Genomic DNA, 17,125 nt, shown 5'->3' with positions numbered 1-17,125 from the left:
ATAAGGGTATGGGTACACATTAGCATTTTATTTAATTTATCTAACCTTTATCATGTTATGAATTAATTGAACATGAGGGAGCTTTGTGGAATGTTTCAAGGCACCTAGTAAAATCCTTGTGTTAAATTATTTTACTAAAATAAATATCTTAAATCATGATTGATTTAAGATCATCACATATTTAATCATATTTTTTTAGTCGAAAATGATAAATCATGATTGATTTAAGATCATCACATATTTAATCATAATAGACTTGGATTATATTATATATGGTGTGGCTAAGTATTAATTTATGCATCACCAACTTATTAACCATTTAATTTTTTATTAAAATTAAATCAAATTTTTAAACAATTACATAATTATGTTGATTTTTTTAGTTAATCTTGTTATCTTTTTAAGATGAAAAAAAAAAAAACATAAAACAATGAACATGAATTACCTTCTAAGATATCATATTTTCTATATAAAATAATGAAAATTTTATCCAACCAAAACATAAAATTTTAAATATAATTATGTATATTTTATTCAATAAAATCAAATTAATAATCTTGAATATACAATACACTTTGAAATATGTTTCTATGAATTTAGATTGATAAAAAATAATACGAATAATAACAATATGTTGTAATATTATAGTTACAAACATAACAATTATCTTTATTTTAACACATTACAACTTTATCTTATTAAAAAGATTACAACTTTCTCTTACTATAAAACTTGGAATTAAGCTTTTTCCTTCTAAAAATTCTTTTCCCAATAGAGAGTTAAAAGATTCCAATAGATGTATAGCATCCCAAAATATATGAAGAGTCGAATCTTTACATACGGTTGCATTTGGTGAACCACATTGTTGTGTTGACTCAAAATTATAATATCCATCTTGAGGCCCACAACAAGCTTGTAATGGGTTCTTCACTCCTACAATAAGAAAAATATGTTCACTTAAAAAAAAATTAATTATACTAAAGGTACATTTTGCTCACTTATATGGTTGCAAAAATGTCTATTGAGGAAAAATTGAAGCATTTAATTTGACATGTTTGAGACACTTGAATGAAAATAGGAAAAAAAAATTATCATTATTTTTTAATTTCATATTATTTTCCACCTCTCAATTCCTAATCACTTTGAGATTAACTAATCAATCAATTTTGGCTATCTCCACTATACAATCAATTAACTATTATTTTTTAATTTTATATTAATTTATCTTCATTTCCACCTCTCAACTCTCAGTCACTCCGAGTTTAATTAATCAATCAATTTTGTCTATTTGTATCATGTAATCAATTAACTTTTAATTATCTCAATGAATTCATTTCATTAAATCTCTCATAAAAAAAATTGGATATGATGATGTATATTAATAGATTTTTTTGCTTTAGTCAATATTTTTATACAAATATATAATATAATAATAAATAAATATTTGGTGTACTTTACCTATATTTCTTTAAAGATGGATGTACTAGTATAAACAATACAAATAGATTTTAATCTACTAATTATATGTACATTAAAATATATGCTATAGGAGAAGAGTTTTAGGTTTATTGAATCTAATAATTAGAGAGAAATAGATATTTTTTCTATGGAGAAAAACACTAGATGTATAATTTATAAATGTATAAGTATGAAAAAAGGTTGTAAATGTATAATTATAGATAATTATTATATTTTTAATAAATTTTTTAATGATTATACTAAATTTAATGGGTTATCTATTAGTTAGAAAAAATCTAAGATACAAAATATTATGTATTAAGAGTAGATGTGTCATTAATTTTTAAAAGATCAAAACTTATATACTCTACAATTTTCTTTGGTTCCTTTGGATTCAGTTTAGTTGTTGTTATATAACATGTGTATTTTAGATCCCATTTACCATCTTTTGTAGTCAAACCCTAGTGTGCAATGTCACTTTTCCTCCTTTCATGTGTTATCCCTCATTGATGTATTATTTATTTTCCTTTAAGCCTTTTTGAGAATTAATACTTCTCCTTGGCGCTATACCAATAGGGTGCAAATAACTCCTTACATATAAAAAATTTCATATTTTCACAAGTTCATCTAATTTCCATTGATAGGGCCTACTACATTTCTACACCATATTCCCTCAAAAATCATTAAAAGGCTTCACAATATGTCATATTAACACTACAACCATAAAATTTCAAATTGAGAGCAATTTGTGAGTGAGAGTTCCTAAAGGAGTAGGCACATCTTAGTAATTAGAAATAGAACTATCCAAAAGATGATTGTCAATTCAACTACAGAGGAGAAAGATGATGCAAAAGGGGTAACCAGATAAGAAATGATGCAAATTGTTACAAATATAGTAAAATGGGTCACCTTGCCACAAAATGTTGGTCTAAGAAGAAGAAGAGTTTTGTATTTTTCAATGATGAGAAACATAATTTATTCATATGTCAACAAGGAATTGTATTGTGGTCTAAGTGGATAATTAGGGTGCTCACTAGTAATGAACCATCAAAAATTCATGTTCACCATTATATTGGCACAATCATTTTTCAACGCTGTCTAGCTTGGAGAGGCCTAGATATAGACAATTTTATAACTATGAAGGAATTCATTCTCATTCAAGGCAACTTTGTCAATTCAAGTATTTGAAAATCTTGGGAAGCCATCATACCATGACTTCTCTAGTCTATAAATAATTTTTGCAATGGTTTATCCATTAATCAATACTCTATATTTGGTAATCCCCTCTTTTCAATTCTCAAGGGAGGTCATTGGCCCTCTTACCTTGGACTCATGACCTAATTTTTTTAAAAAGAGGACTAAGAACTTTGAAAGATTTTATCCATAATCTAGTAAGAATTTTCTTCCTTGACCTGATTTCAAGCTTAATTACGAGCTTTCCAATCAGGACTAGAAGACTTACAAAATGATTCTTGATGCCATACTTTTGTAATCACTTCACAAGTTGGGTGTGTGTTTTTCTTCAAACCTTGGTGGAGAGACTATAAATTATCTATAAACACTCCCTTTTAGAGTTACAGATCCTCCAAATGTTATTCTTGGTTTTCTTCTCACTTTCACATGGTGTACCAGCTTAATTCCTATTGGTAACTACATTCCTCTTGTGAAGTGTCGTAAAAAATATTCTATGTTGTGTGGGATTCAATGATTGAGCCTAAAATGACTCAATTTTCCTAGTGTTTATTTTATCAAGGCATTGTAATGAGGATTCATCTCACCCACACGGGCATTACTCTTAATTGTCCTCTTTGTGGTTGAATAGAGTGTCTCAAGCATCTATTCTAGTTTTTTCCCTAAGCTCAAGAAGATAGAATTGGATTCATGATTTCTTCAAGATTTTTAGGCTTACCCATTTCTCTTTGCACATGGTTGTTCTTAGGGATTGTCCCTACCTTCCTAATAATTATAACTAAAATTGGCATACTTTCAGGATGTAAATTCTCTTTAGCATTTGGAAGGATAGACATGTTGTTATCTTTAATCACAACATTATTGATAAACATTTTTCATTAATATATTCTAAAGAAATAATTCGTTTAAATGTTCTTTGCAAATTCAAGTGCAAGCTAGTAAAGTTACACTTTACGTTGTGCATGTCTAGGAGCTATTGGACCATTAGACCTAATGCCCCTTGCACTATTGCCTTGAATATTCATGGAGATTGTGAGTCTCTTCTCATGGTCTTGTGCCTTAGAATTCCAAGGACTTTATTATTTATGGAGGATGGCCTTGGCCTTCAAATCTACCATCTCCTTAATGGGACACTAGTCAGCTAGACACCAATAAATCCTCTTGTATGTTTCTCATCATCTTTATGGTTCACACTCATCCACCTCCTAAGGAGAATCCAAAAGTTGTTGGTCCCATTGGATGGGAGTTAATAGATGATTCTACCCCTGGGATAGTTGGAGAAAACTTGATGATCAAGACCCTCCTTTGCCTAGCATAGGCATGCCTGCTTAATTATGTTTATAGGATCGACCTGCTATTTTTTGTTCTACTTCAAAGATAAGTCCTTATGTTAGACTCATGGATGTGTCTTTCTACTACCCTCCCCTTTTTTGAATATTGTACTATATTCTTTAAAATAATGCAAAGTTATGTATTAAGATATATTTATTAAAAAAATTAATAACATCTAACATTTAACTATGATTGTTGTAGACACCAAAATTGTCCAATGCGTACACACCGATATTTTACTTTTTTAAAAATGTCTCAACTATTTAAATAATTTCATTCTTCATATCTAACTCTATTTTTCTATATTATATAAATTTAATTATTTAATTGTAGTTTTTTATAGTCTTTGATAAACAATTCTAATTGTTAAGCTAACGATTCTCCCACAATTAAATAAATTGCTTAATTATTTAATCCCTTAATTCAAATCCTCATAATTAAATTAATTAATTTATTTAATTGTTCAAATGTCGGTGAAATAAATAAATTTTTATTTATTATTTTCAACACCACTTATAATCTTTCTCTCCACTTATCACTCTTACATTTCTATTTCATTCCCCACTCAACTCTTTCATCTCCTTCCACTTAACTCCCACTTGCTAATTTCACTCCTTATCTCACCTTCATCTCCACTTGACTCCTCCTCTTGATCAATCCTATCCCTTGATCTCCTAGAATCAAAATTGATTCTAGCCATCCATCAATCTTTGAGCATCTATAAATTCATATCAAGTCCCCTCATTTGAACACAACCACATCTTCGGTATCTTCTTGTTATCATTATTCTGAGCTTTCAAATTTTCTTTGGGTGCACGTAAAAAATCTGAGAGCCCTTTTTGAAAAGATTAAGAAGAGACAACAGAGATTTTATGAATGGGATGCAAAATATGAGTTTGACTTTGATTTTTTTGCATTTCAATTTATTTTTCTCTATTAGTTAAGCACTTATAAATATGACTTTATGGTTTCTCTAATGTTTCTTTTCAACTCTCCCTATTTCATACATGACAATTCTAATCACTATTTTAAATAAAAATTATATAACTTAATTAAAAAAAAGTTTTAAAAAATTTAAAAATTTAAAATAACACTATAGGGGAAAGGACCCAGTAGTTGAGCATGTTCCAATTGTTGTGAGGATTGTTGATACCTTTTGTTCCAAAAATTGAACAAATAAAACCTATTGTTTGAAACAAAAAATATCAATTTTTGTTAGGAAATGTACCAACAGTTGTTAGGAAATGTACCAATAGTTGTTAATAAATGTACTAATATTGTAAAAAGTAACCAATCAGGTGATGCCACATCGGCTGCACAACTATTGGGGTCTCTAATGCACGCCTATTGGTCTCACTTTTTTTTGGGGCTGTTTTGGACACCTTGGCAAAAAGCATGCTGATGTGGCATCATATTTGATGATGTGGCCTTGAAACCTTAGTTATAAGCAGGGGACTTGCCAAGTAAGCTGCTGTAAAAAAATCGGAGTGATTCGAAATTTCCAAGTAGGATTTTGAGAAGCGTGAAGTTAGGGTGCACGACTACTGGGTCCTTTCCCCTATTTGATATTAAAATGCTTTACCCTATTTTCTTTCCATTTTAAGAATTGTTTGAAAATTCACTTCCCTTTAATGATTCTAAACTCTACTATTGTCTTCAAGTCTTCAACCATACACTACAAATATTCAACCCCAAATTGATTGCAGTCATGTGGGGTTGAATTGAAGTTCTCGACCAATAAACAACTCAAACTATCACTCATGGAAAGCTTCCATGACTAATGTTTTTTTGAATATGGTGAGTGACTATAAACTAAGAAAAAGATCATCAATCTCATTATTTTTGGGATGTTCAACTTCTCATTAACCAATAAATTTTTTCATGTATTCTTTTGCGGCTAAGTTCTCTTATACAACTAAATCATTTAAATTTATTTGATAAAATGGTTTGGAAGTTAACTCCACCAAACATTGCATCTTTTTCTTTATCTTCTCAAGAACTATCCTAGTGTGTTTTTTCTTGATAGTTTACACTACATTAAATGTGAAAAGAAACCAGAAAACAATTAAAAAAAACACAGTAAAGAGAGGATTTCAGTTAGGTATTTACCATATAATGCAGGATAGCGAACAACATTCCAGATAACGGTGTGGATGTCAAATAGTATCCACTGTGCATTGGATAATTCCAGACGCAATTCCTTCAATAAAATGTCCAATTGTTGATTGTAGAGATTAACCAAATTATTAAAGGATAGCAAACACCCATATTCATCTTGAAGTTCTTTTACAGGCTTGATGGATCCAAGTACACCAGGCGTACAACCCAGCGGGAGCATATTCAATACCACTATTTTCCGAGCACCTTCATTATAGAGCCTCTGCATCCAATAGCAAACAGCTCATTTTTATAATCTTAAAAACAGATTGAACTTAAAGATAATTAATTTTTATAAAAATTATGGTTAAATAATTTAGTTCAGTGTTTATAAATTATTTTGTTTCTAATTATCTATTTGCTAAATGATTTTATATAATATGTAGGTTAAAAACATATATTATTGAAATTGTTCAATATAATTGAATAGTAAGGATGTAAAACAAACTATTAAACAAACGATATTGTTATCAGGGTTCAACTGTAATGCCCGCCAAAATACCCTAGAGAAATAATCTAAAATCTACTAACAATTAGGAGATTTTTTTTTAAAACATCCATTACTCTAAGTTATCATTAACAATACATCAATGCAACTCAACTAATTACAAATTCACATAAAACGATATGCACATGACTATAATTCTATACTACGCAAGCAGAAATAAAGCATTTAAAACATCACCATATTTTCCAAATATAATATTGCAAACATAACCATTCCCTAAGGTATCTTAACGTCACTACTTGACATCATCTTCACCTAACACTTATCCATCTAAATGAGCACATTCTATTATCCAATCAACCATTTACTTTTCATACAACTAGAATAACATTAACATGTATGTATAACTCATTCAAAATATTACTTCATATGAATAGCATCTTATATTGACTATAAACATGAAGAAGAATCCAAGAAACCATATCCATGCATGCTAGCATCCAATGAAGACATTGTATCATAATGATTTGTATATGTAAAAGAGATGATGTACCTTGTACAAGTATCTTTATGCATTTGTAAATGATATTGTAATAGGGCTTGATGTAGAGATTAGGGAAAAGTACTTTGATTATTCCTTAATATAATTGATATTCTTTATGTAATAGAAGTTATGAATTCTATGTGGATAAGAAATAAATAGCTTATGTGCATTTGTGTTGCATTTGTATTGATGAATAAATTTGTGCAATGTGAACCTATGGAATGAATGATAAAAAAGAATAGAGTAGTTGTCTTGATTTTATTTGAATAAATGGGTGTTATTTAGAAGGAATGGTATAGTCAAAAGTAATATGTGAATGAGTTATACATACGTATTAATGCTATTTTAGTTGCATGAAAAGTAAATGGTTGATTGGATAATAGAATGTGCTCATTTAGATGGATAAGTGTAGATACCTTAGGTTATGGTTATGTTTGCAATATTATATTTGGAAAATATGGTGATGTTTGAAATGCTTTATTTATGCTTGCGTAGTATAGAATTATGGTCACATGCATATCGTTTTATGTGAATTTGTAATTAGTTGAGTTGCATTGATGTATTGTTAATGATAACTTAGAGTAATGGATGTTTAAAAAAAAAAATCTCCTTTTTGTTAGTAGATTTTAGATTATTTCTCTGGGTATTTTGGCGGGCATTACATCAGTTGTGTATTTTTTGAGTAAAACAATCTATTAAACAATTAATAATTGATTAATTAAAATATTTTACTCATGAATTAAAAATGTTAATTATAGTTTTTTTATGGGAGTCATTTATTCTCCATACAGAACAACACGATCAAAAACACAAAATCTACAAATCATAGTAGGTTTTTAAATGATTTCTACTGGTTTGATCCTCTTAATCTGTCTTCTCAATGCTGTAAAAATGCCAAAAATCCACTGAAAAATAATTGTGTTATGTGAATTTGTCCTTCTGATCATGTGTTGTTTTGTATGGAGAATAATCGTTACCATTTTTATGCATATAATTAAAATAATTAATATCTATTAATTACTTTAGAATTAGAATTTCAATTAAATAGTTATTTTATTTAATTATTAAAAATTAAATTTAGAATGTTTTCTAATGTTAATTTTAAGAAACTAATTTATAGACTCTTAAACTAGAATTATTTTGTTTTCTTGAAATTAATTGTTAAATTAGTTATTATTTTCATTAATTTAGAATTGATTTTCTTTTAAACCATTCTTGTGTCTACAACACCATCATTATTAGCATCTTGAGAGTTTCATCCACTAAATTTATTCTCATCCACACATTGTTGTGTTCCTCCCCATTGACCAAGGATTGCACATATAGATTACTTTAAATTGTTGTTCTTAAGTCTTAGATTATTTAAGATTAACGATGCACACTATTTCAGTTTTCCTTGAGTCATCAACTATCCATAGACGTTGAAAGACCAAACAAAAAACTAAACATTCATGACAACCTCATAACAAATCCAAACTATTTATTCTAACCTAGAACAAGTGTTTGAAATACTATAATTTCATAGAGGTTTCATTGTCTTCTAGTCTTTCATTATAGCTTTGTAACATTTTTTTAGTGAATTTGGGTACTACTGTTGGTTTTTTTACCCTCTAGTGTATAGGACATTTACAAACATAATTAAAAAGTTACTTTTTTCCACTTTGGAAGACTATATGCACCTTGGAAACAATGAAAAGAAAGGACAACACAACACACGAATCTAGGATAATGATCTTAACAAGATAATTTCTAAGTTCTTCGTTTAATACTGTGATCAATTTCTTGTTTCTACGCTTGTACCTTCCATTTTTTCTAGTTTTCCTTGCTTTCATTTATCAACTCAATTAAAATATAATTTTCACATATTTTAAAATTTATATTACACTATGGTAGATCTTGCATTGGTTGTGGCACATTTGGCATTCGATATAATTATTATAGATTTGTTGGTCAAAAGATTTTTTTGTTTTTAATCACGAAAGGGTTTGTGCAAAAAGTATGTTGGAAATATTGTTATCATCGATGTCAAAAGATATATTGTATTAAAAAAAGATTAATTTGGTGGCCAATTTAAGAGATATTTTATGTGCAAATGGTGATTGACCTCCAATGGTGTTTTAATCCTATTTTTGGTGCCCATACTTGTTAACCAAACTCATCTAATCTTGGCGTCCACTTGATAAATTGAAATAAAATTACAATTATTATTTTCTCAGGGCTCCTTGATTTGGGCTGACCCTCTTAGTTTGGTTACCCGCCTTGGGGAAATAAAAATAAAATAATTTTTATTTTTTATGTGGCTAACCCCTCTTGAGAATACCAACCCTATTGGGTGAAGAGGCATGATTGGGGTATAAATAGAAGTCGAATTGAGGCTAGAAAGTAACCAATGATTGAAATATCATTCAAAACAAGAGTGGAGCAAATTTATTACAGTAGATTTTGTATTGAAGTGCACAAAGTTATTGTAACAATGAAAATGCAAAAAAATATTTTCAATGTCCATTGAAGAATTTATTTTCTAAATAGCGAAAATTATGCTCATTTAAAGGTTGGTGCCTCTCAACAGAAGAGATTGGTGTCTCTTGCCAAGTTGGTGCTTAGTAGCGGGTATTGATGTCTCTACTAGGTTGGTGCCTACGAATTTTTTTAAGAGTTTTTTATTTTTGTGGTTGGATTTGGACAATAGATCCAAGCAGTCCTTCTTTGTGGTTTTCTCCTAAAAAGGTTTCCACTTAAATATTGTGTTTTCTAGTTGTTAGATCTAGTGTGGATTCTTTATTGTGGTTGTTGAATTTTAATAAGTAAAATATTGTATTATATTGACTCATCTCCCCTCTCAATGTAATTGTGTACTCATCAATCACTATCAAAATTTGTTCCTTCAAGAATAGTCTAATCGCTAGAAGGTAGATCTCAAGAGCACACATGGCTTGTCAAGAATCTTTCTCCTCAAATAGAGCTTCATTATTTGATGAAATAAATTATGCATTCTAGATTGGAGCATAAGGATGTGAACATATTTAATGGATGTTGGATTTTATATTTGGCAATCAATAGTGAATGGCTATGTAACTCCATCATCTCCACCAATGGATTTGGATAGAAAGAAGTCTAGTGAAAACAATGCAAAAGCTATGAATGCTATTTTGTGTGTTCTATTTGAATATGAATTTGTCAAAGTAATGCAGTATGACTCGATGAAAGAAATATAGGAAAACCTTAAAAAAATCTATCATGGTGAAGAAAATTTGAAGAAATTTGAAGAAGGCTAAGATCCAAACCCATAGAAGGAAATTTGAGAACTTGAAGATGAAAGAAAAAGAAAATGTTGCAACCTATCTCCTTCATGTGGATGAAATTTTCAACACCATCAAAGGGCTTGATGAAAAGGTTAAAGATTCAAGATTGTACAAAAGGTGCTAAGGCCTCTTCCCTTAACATTTAATAAAAAAATATTATTCCTTGAAGAAATGAACGATCTAAATGTACACTAACAATGGATGAATTGGATAGGATCCTTATTGGATATGAAATGAGGACTAAATAGGAAAAGTCAATAAAGTGTGAAGTAGCCTTCAAAGCTTCAAATAAGATGAAGAATAAAGAACTTCAATCAACCAATAGCCCTCACAATGAATCAAATACAAAGGAATGAGAAGGCCTAAGAAAGATTCAACATATACAAAGGTAAGTTACCCTTCAAATGATTTAATTATGAAATTTTGGAAAGATTATCATTGATGTCAAGATGATATTCATAATCAAGTTAACATTTATGAATAAACAAGGTTGTAAGAAATTTTTGCCATTGATGTCAAAGCAGTTATGTCATTGATGAAAGTAGAGATAAAGGAAATTCTAGAGAAGACATTATTGCATACCTAGGACAATTCACATTAGCATATTTGGATAAATTTTTATAAGAAAATTATAAAGAAAAGATATTAGGTTGATAAAGAATTTTGAATCTCCTTCCTTAAGAAGATTTGAAGATTTACAAATATATTAATTGTTGACTCCAAAACCATTTCCATCTTAGGGTTTGGGCCTCTTAATTGGCCCCCCAATTGTACCCTCCTAAAGATCATCGTGGATGAGTGGTAATTTGGATCCCGTGTTAGCCCGTTGCAGAAATTCAATTTGATTTTCAATAGTTAAGTATAAAAGGAGGTCTACCCCTCTCATTTTAAACCTAACGAATTGAAATAAATATATATACTCTAGAAAATTCAAGTGAGCAAGCAATCAGTCATTCACCAAGCATTGGAGAAAAAGTGAAGTCAAGTTCAAGCATTGAAGATGGCATTCATGATCAATGTTTTATGAAGACATCCTACATCATACCCTAAAATATTTGTGTGAAGACAAACAAAACTTCATCAAGGTAAAAATTATGGTTTCAAGCATTACATTTTAGATCCAGTCTTTCCCTCAAAAGGAAAGTACTTGTACTACAATCTTTCATTACATTTATTAGTTCAATTTCATGGTTAATTCCAAAATTGAGGTTTGACCTAAGGCAACATATTTCTTCTTCTTTCTGTGTGGAGAAAACATGTGTGGAGCTATACTCAGGAAATCCGGTAGAGTCGATAGTGACAAATAGGTTTAGATTTCGACGACAAAAAAATTGGAGGACTAGGATCTAGATTTATACTACTTGGTCCCAAAAAATCAGACTGGACTTTTGGGAGCAGGTTCAACACATCTTCTTTTGCCTAGATCCAAGTTTATGGCTCGGTGGGATATCTGTAGCTTATTATTTTCGTCAGATTGCTTCAACAATTCATTAAATTGCCCTGATCTCACAATCAATCAAATTCAACTTAAGAAAAGAGGCTAAATCATAATCAACCAATTGAATCCAATCCAAATTTCAGTCTCTTTCCCACAAGGAGTGATTCTAGATCTATTGGGTTCAAACCTCTTTAAATTTTATGGTGTTAATTAGGCTAGTTAGTGGTTTTATTATCTTAAAACCCTAATTCCCAATTTTCACCATTACATTAAATGGTGAACCCAACATCTTGCATTCCTAATTTTGATTTATTGTCTTAGATTTGATTTTGTATGCAAATGTTTTAAAATTCAAATTTACACTAATAATAGTTATTTTACATTGAATTTCATAAATATAAAGGTTAAATTCACATAAACCCTAATTTATTATTCTAAATTAACTTGTGGGTTGCATAATTTTTCAAGAGTATATTTAGATCTTATTATTGTGACATGTTATGTTATGATCTAAAGACATTTATTGTTCAAAATCATAATTCAAATTTCTTATTAAATTGGTTAATCAATCACTGTTACAACAAATTGCATTGCTTAATCATAGTTTTCAATTTTTGCACTCAAATTTCCCTCCTCTATGCATGACTTTTTTTACCATTAATCCTACATACAATATTTACGTGAGAAAAAGTTGTATAATTGAGGATTCCCAAGGTTTAATCACGAAGGGTATGAAGCCTCAATTGAATCACTTATTCCATGACAATGTTGGTGCCTCCTCTAATCCAACTAATGACATCATTTATCCCCATTCTCCTTATAATTCTGATGTTGTGGATGAATCACTAAGTAGGGTTACTATTGACCAATTGGAGAAGATTGACAATGAGTTTGAAAATCTTCAACAATGGATGAGTCAACAATACCCAGAAAGTGAGGCAATCCCTTTGCTTGAAGGATTAAAGAGAATGGTGCAAAGTGATAAAATTGGCGTTGATTTGTTGCATGGCCTTTCTCATAAATTGTTGACACTAATATCATGCTAATGAAAAGTTGTGCCAAAGTCCTTGGTTACTCTCAACCCACTAGTCAAGGAGATCATTCTATTCTTGTGCCTACATCCTTGCCTAGTGTGCTTCATGGGGGTTTCATTGTCTAGGCAATATTATATCACATGCATTCATATTGGGGGGTTTAATATCCCAAAAATGAGGGTACAATATATTTCCTATCAGTGTAAACAGAGAGGTTTTTAATTTGAGCTATGAAAAAATACAATATTTGGAAAAATAGGGGGGCTTTTAATTCAGGTTGTGTATTGGGAGGGGGTGACAAAAAATAAGTTTAGGGCAACATTTTTGAAAATAGGGGGATTCTTTAGTATGCCATGAATGCACGTGCTATAACCTAGGTTCATTGTGTAAGCCCCTGTGGTGTGCCTATATTTACATCTTCTATCATGGCTACTTCCACACACAATGTCAATCCTACACATGTTAGTCATGGGGGCAATCTTGTTAATTAATATTTTTACATACCTCCTTTTGTGAGTTCTTCCATTTGTATCCTAATCATCTCCCATACCAACATACCATAGTGTTCCACCTCCTTATTCACAACCTCTACCTAAATATATCAATATTATTCCTTTGTGACAATCCAACATGTCCAATTTCAATCCATCCACCAAAGAAACTATTAATAATCTATCCCAAACTGTTACACCCTTCAACAACAATTAGCTTCCATTACTCAATCAAAGTTTAATGTGCCCACATTTGATGTAGTGATCCCATTATCCAATGATATTGTTTGTGCACTTCCCCCTTAACATATGGAAGTCCCTCAATTGGAGTTGTACAATGGAAAATGTGTCCCCTTGACTCATGTGAAGACATTTCAAACTTTGTGTAGTGATTTTGCTCATGACCAAAGACTTATGGCTAAATTGTTTACTAAAACTTTTAGGTTAGATGTTTGCAGAGGTATTTTTCTTTGTCTCCTTATTCTATTACTTCATTTCAACAATTGGCTAATTATTTCATTCAAGAATATCAAAATAATATTGATCCAAAAATTACTTTGATTGATTTGATTCATTGTAAGCAAGGACTTAAAAGAAAAAATGACTAATTTCATTGGTAGATATAAACATTTGCATTCTCAAATTGCTTATCAAGTGGATGATTATGATGCTAAAATAATTTGTATTGCTAATTTACAAAAATACATTAGAGATAAGCTTCTATTTTTTGAGTTTACTCCCTTTACTCAATTGTGTGCAATGCTTCATAATTATTAGCTTCAAGTAGGTCAATTTGAATCATTTTCTTCAATGGCTCTGATTGATAAGAATGAGAGTGCTCAATAATTGTTTGTGAAGTTTACACCAAACAAGGGTTATATCATGATAAATGACAACATCAACACTCAAGTGACATCTATGACATTAGGTGTGGCCCCTTTATACAAATAATTGAAAAAAGAATTTACTCCTCTTTCTGAGTCTTTGCATAGTATAATATCGAGGTTGATAAATGTTTGTGTTGAAACTTCCTCCCATCAAGTCAATTTATACTTCTAAACCTTTTCCATCTTACCATGATCCCAAATCCTTTTGTTAGTATCACTGTCAACCTGGCCATGATACTGAGAAAAGTTATACTTTAAGGAGTAAGATTCAAGATTGCATTTCTAGCAATGTTATATCTATAGCTAGTGTAAATAAAAAGGGAAACAAATTCATATCCCCTCCTAATGAAAACATTCAAATCTTCACCAATCCTTTTCCTTTTCACTCCACTAATGTTGTTGAGTTTGAATCTCTTGCCTTTTCTCCCAATGACCTTGGTATGGAATCTAACAATGTTGTGAATCTTGTGGATAAACCTATACCTCCTAAAAATCTATGTATTACTTTTGATCCTATTGAAACTATTGTTACATAACTGATGGCCCATTGTATATCACCGCGAAGATCAAAGACAAAATCTCATGAGGAGTGCTAATTGATCTAGTATGTATAGTGAATGTGATTACTAAAAAATATCTTTATACTTTATAATTGCATCAAGTTACATATGATAAATCTGATGTGATGGTAAATGGTTTCTCTTGTCCTACCATTGGTTCTATTAACCTCCTTGTTGAGGTTGGTACTAAGTTCTTACATGTGACTTTTGCTATCATTCCTACATTGGATTAGTTTTATGTGAAGTTGGGATATCCTTTGATCTCTTCCATGAAAGCTATTCCTTCTACAATTCATAAATGTTTGAAATTCCCTCATAATGACACTATCATAAAAAAAAAGTTCATAACCTTTACCAACCCATATCAAAGCATGGTAATTTCACCCTTGATTACTTCTGGCCTCAACAAATTGAACCTCTTAAGCCTCGAAGTTACATCCTTTTCATATCTTATCAGAAATGAAAAAATGAGATGATCATGTCCTTGAGTAAGCCTAGAGATCCTATACATATGGATATTCATCCTCCCCATAATGGACATGTCATTCTTCCCACTCCCTTTTTTTCTCCCATTTATGCCTTTGTCCCACCTTTTACATCTTACAAAGGAAAGAAATTGGCATTGTCTATGTCTCAATGTACTAGGGTTTCTCTCATTCCTCCTCCTTTAAAGGAAGAAAACAAACCTATGTCCATTGATCCTCGACCTTCACAAGTCTCAACTAAAACTAAAAGGAACTGTTTTGCGAGAGAACACCGACAAAGACATCATTCTAAGACTCGTGAAGAAACTACCCAAACCATTTCCTCCACGAAGACACCAAATATTGACTTCATTCCATTTGTCTAGCCTTTGCCTAACTCTAAGGAGGAAGTTCAACCTAAATCACCAAGACTAAAAATGCTTAAGAAAAATGATGGTTCATGCTCTTTTTGCATTCGAGATCCTATTTTTATTAATCTAGATGATGATATGGATGAAAATGTTGTTCTTGATAACAATGTTGATTCTAATGATCTATATGATCTTATTGATTTTTTTGATTACAGGAAAAACAGGTTTTGAAGGGATCTCGAAACCCTTTACAAAAGATCCTTAAAAGATAATAGAATTAAGAAACAAGAAAAAACATTCTGCCAAAATGATCTTATTGATGTTAATCATGATTTATCTTCAAATCTTTCAAAAGCACTAACCCCAACACCTAGTGACAAACAAAGTGATTCATCATTAGAGCATGACCCTTATTTGTAACCTATAGTAGCTCCATTCGATGTACTTGAAGTGGCTCCTCTTGAATCTTGTCTACCTTCCCTAAATAATGTTCAACAAGATTGGAAGACAAATGATTTTCTTAATTAGCTTCATTCATGTCATAGATCCTCTCTTATGTGCTTGATTGCTTTTAATGTGCTTCCCCTGTGATGTGTTTTTATGTCATGTTAGGTTCTCTTTGGATTACCCTTGTTACTCCATTGGTGCAAGATAATAAAGAGACCAAATCTATTGTGATATTCTTCTATTTTTATCTCTATTCTTCTATATGATGTCCCTTGTGTTGTCTACTAGGGGACAATTCAAAGAGTTGAGATCTTTTTTTGGTCTCTCCCATGTTGACTCAAAAAGACATATGTTCCCTTCTTCCATTGTGTTTGTAGTTCCACTACATTTGGGGGATGAAGTCAATTCAAAACAAATATCTTTGATATACATTATTTATCATAAGAGCATACTGACCCAAAAATAGTGGATCTCTTATGTTTTGTGACCACTACACTTTGATTTGTCCTCTCTTGGGGGCATCTCATTGTGGTAATGTGCTTGTCTTTTGGATGCATCCTACCTTAAAGAAATTGCTCTCGATAAGGCATATGCAATCACTTTAATGTGGGTGCATACACTTTGCTCAGTGTTACTTTTTATGCACACACTATAACATGTTTTCATACTTAGGTTACTTTGCAAACTGAGCCTTTTGCTTTGTAATTTTGTATTTTTATTTTTCACGACTCAGTTGTTGGTGTAAATAATTATTCATCTTGAATATTATTACACCTTACTTAAGTTTACTTAGGAAATGCATTTCATAGTAGTTTGGGTATGAGACACTTGGGTGTTTGTGCCACATTGGGATAGTGTGTGTAGGAGAATTTCCACCTTTTATGGTGTGATCTTGTTACTACTTTATCATATCCACTTATTGCGGAGTGATAATTCCACCTTCGGCGGGTGATCCACCTCATGTGGAATATTTTATTGTTTCTCCTACCTACCACACCTAT

At 30.8% G+C, this 17,125-nt stretch overlaps 1 protein-coding gene across 1 annotated transcript in view; it reads right to left on the bottom strand.

Annotated features, from left to right (window-relative positions):
• Positions 1-582: 582 nt before the first annotated feature.
• The window catches only part of LOC131071211 (GDSL esterase/lipase At4g01130), a 31,487-nt gene continuing 14,944 nt past the window's right edge, over positions 583-17,125 (bottom strand). The window contains exons 4-5 of the mRNA XM_058006959.2: positions 6,091-6,361; positions 583-933 (exon numbers count right to left, since the gene is read on the bottom strand). Coding sequence (XP_057862942.1) covers positions 683-933; positions 6,091-6,361 — 522 coding nt within the window. The 3' untranslated portion in view covers positions 583-682. The remainder of the gene's footprint in view (positions 934-6,090; positions 6,362-17,125) is intronic.

Source organism: Cryptomeria japonica, chromosome 1, assembly GCF_030272615.1.
Source record: "Cryptomeria japonica chromosome 1, Sugi_1.0, whole genome shotgun sequence".
In the NCBI taxonomy this organism is placed as follows: Eukaryota; Viridiplantae; Streptophyta; class Pinopsida; order Cupressales; family Cupressaceae; genus Cryptomeria; species Cryptomeria japonica.
The sequence above is the reverse complement of the archived record's forward strand: the minus strand, read 5'-3'. Positions and strand labels throughout refer to the sequence as shown.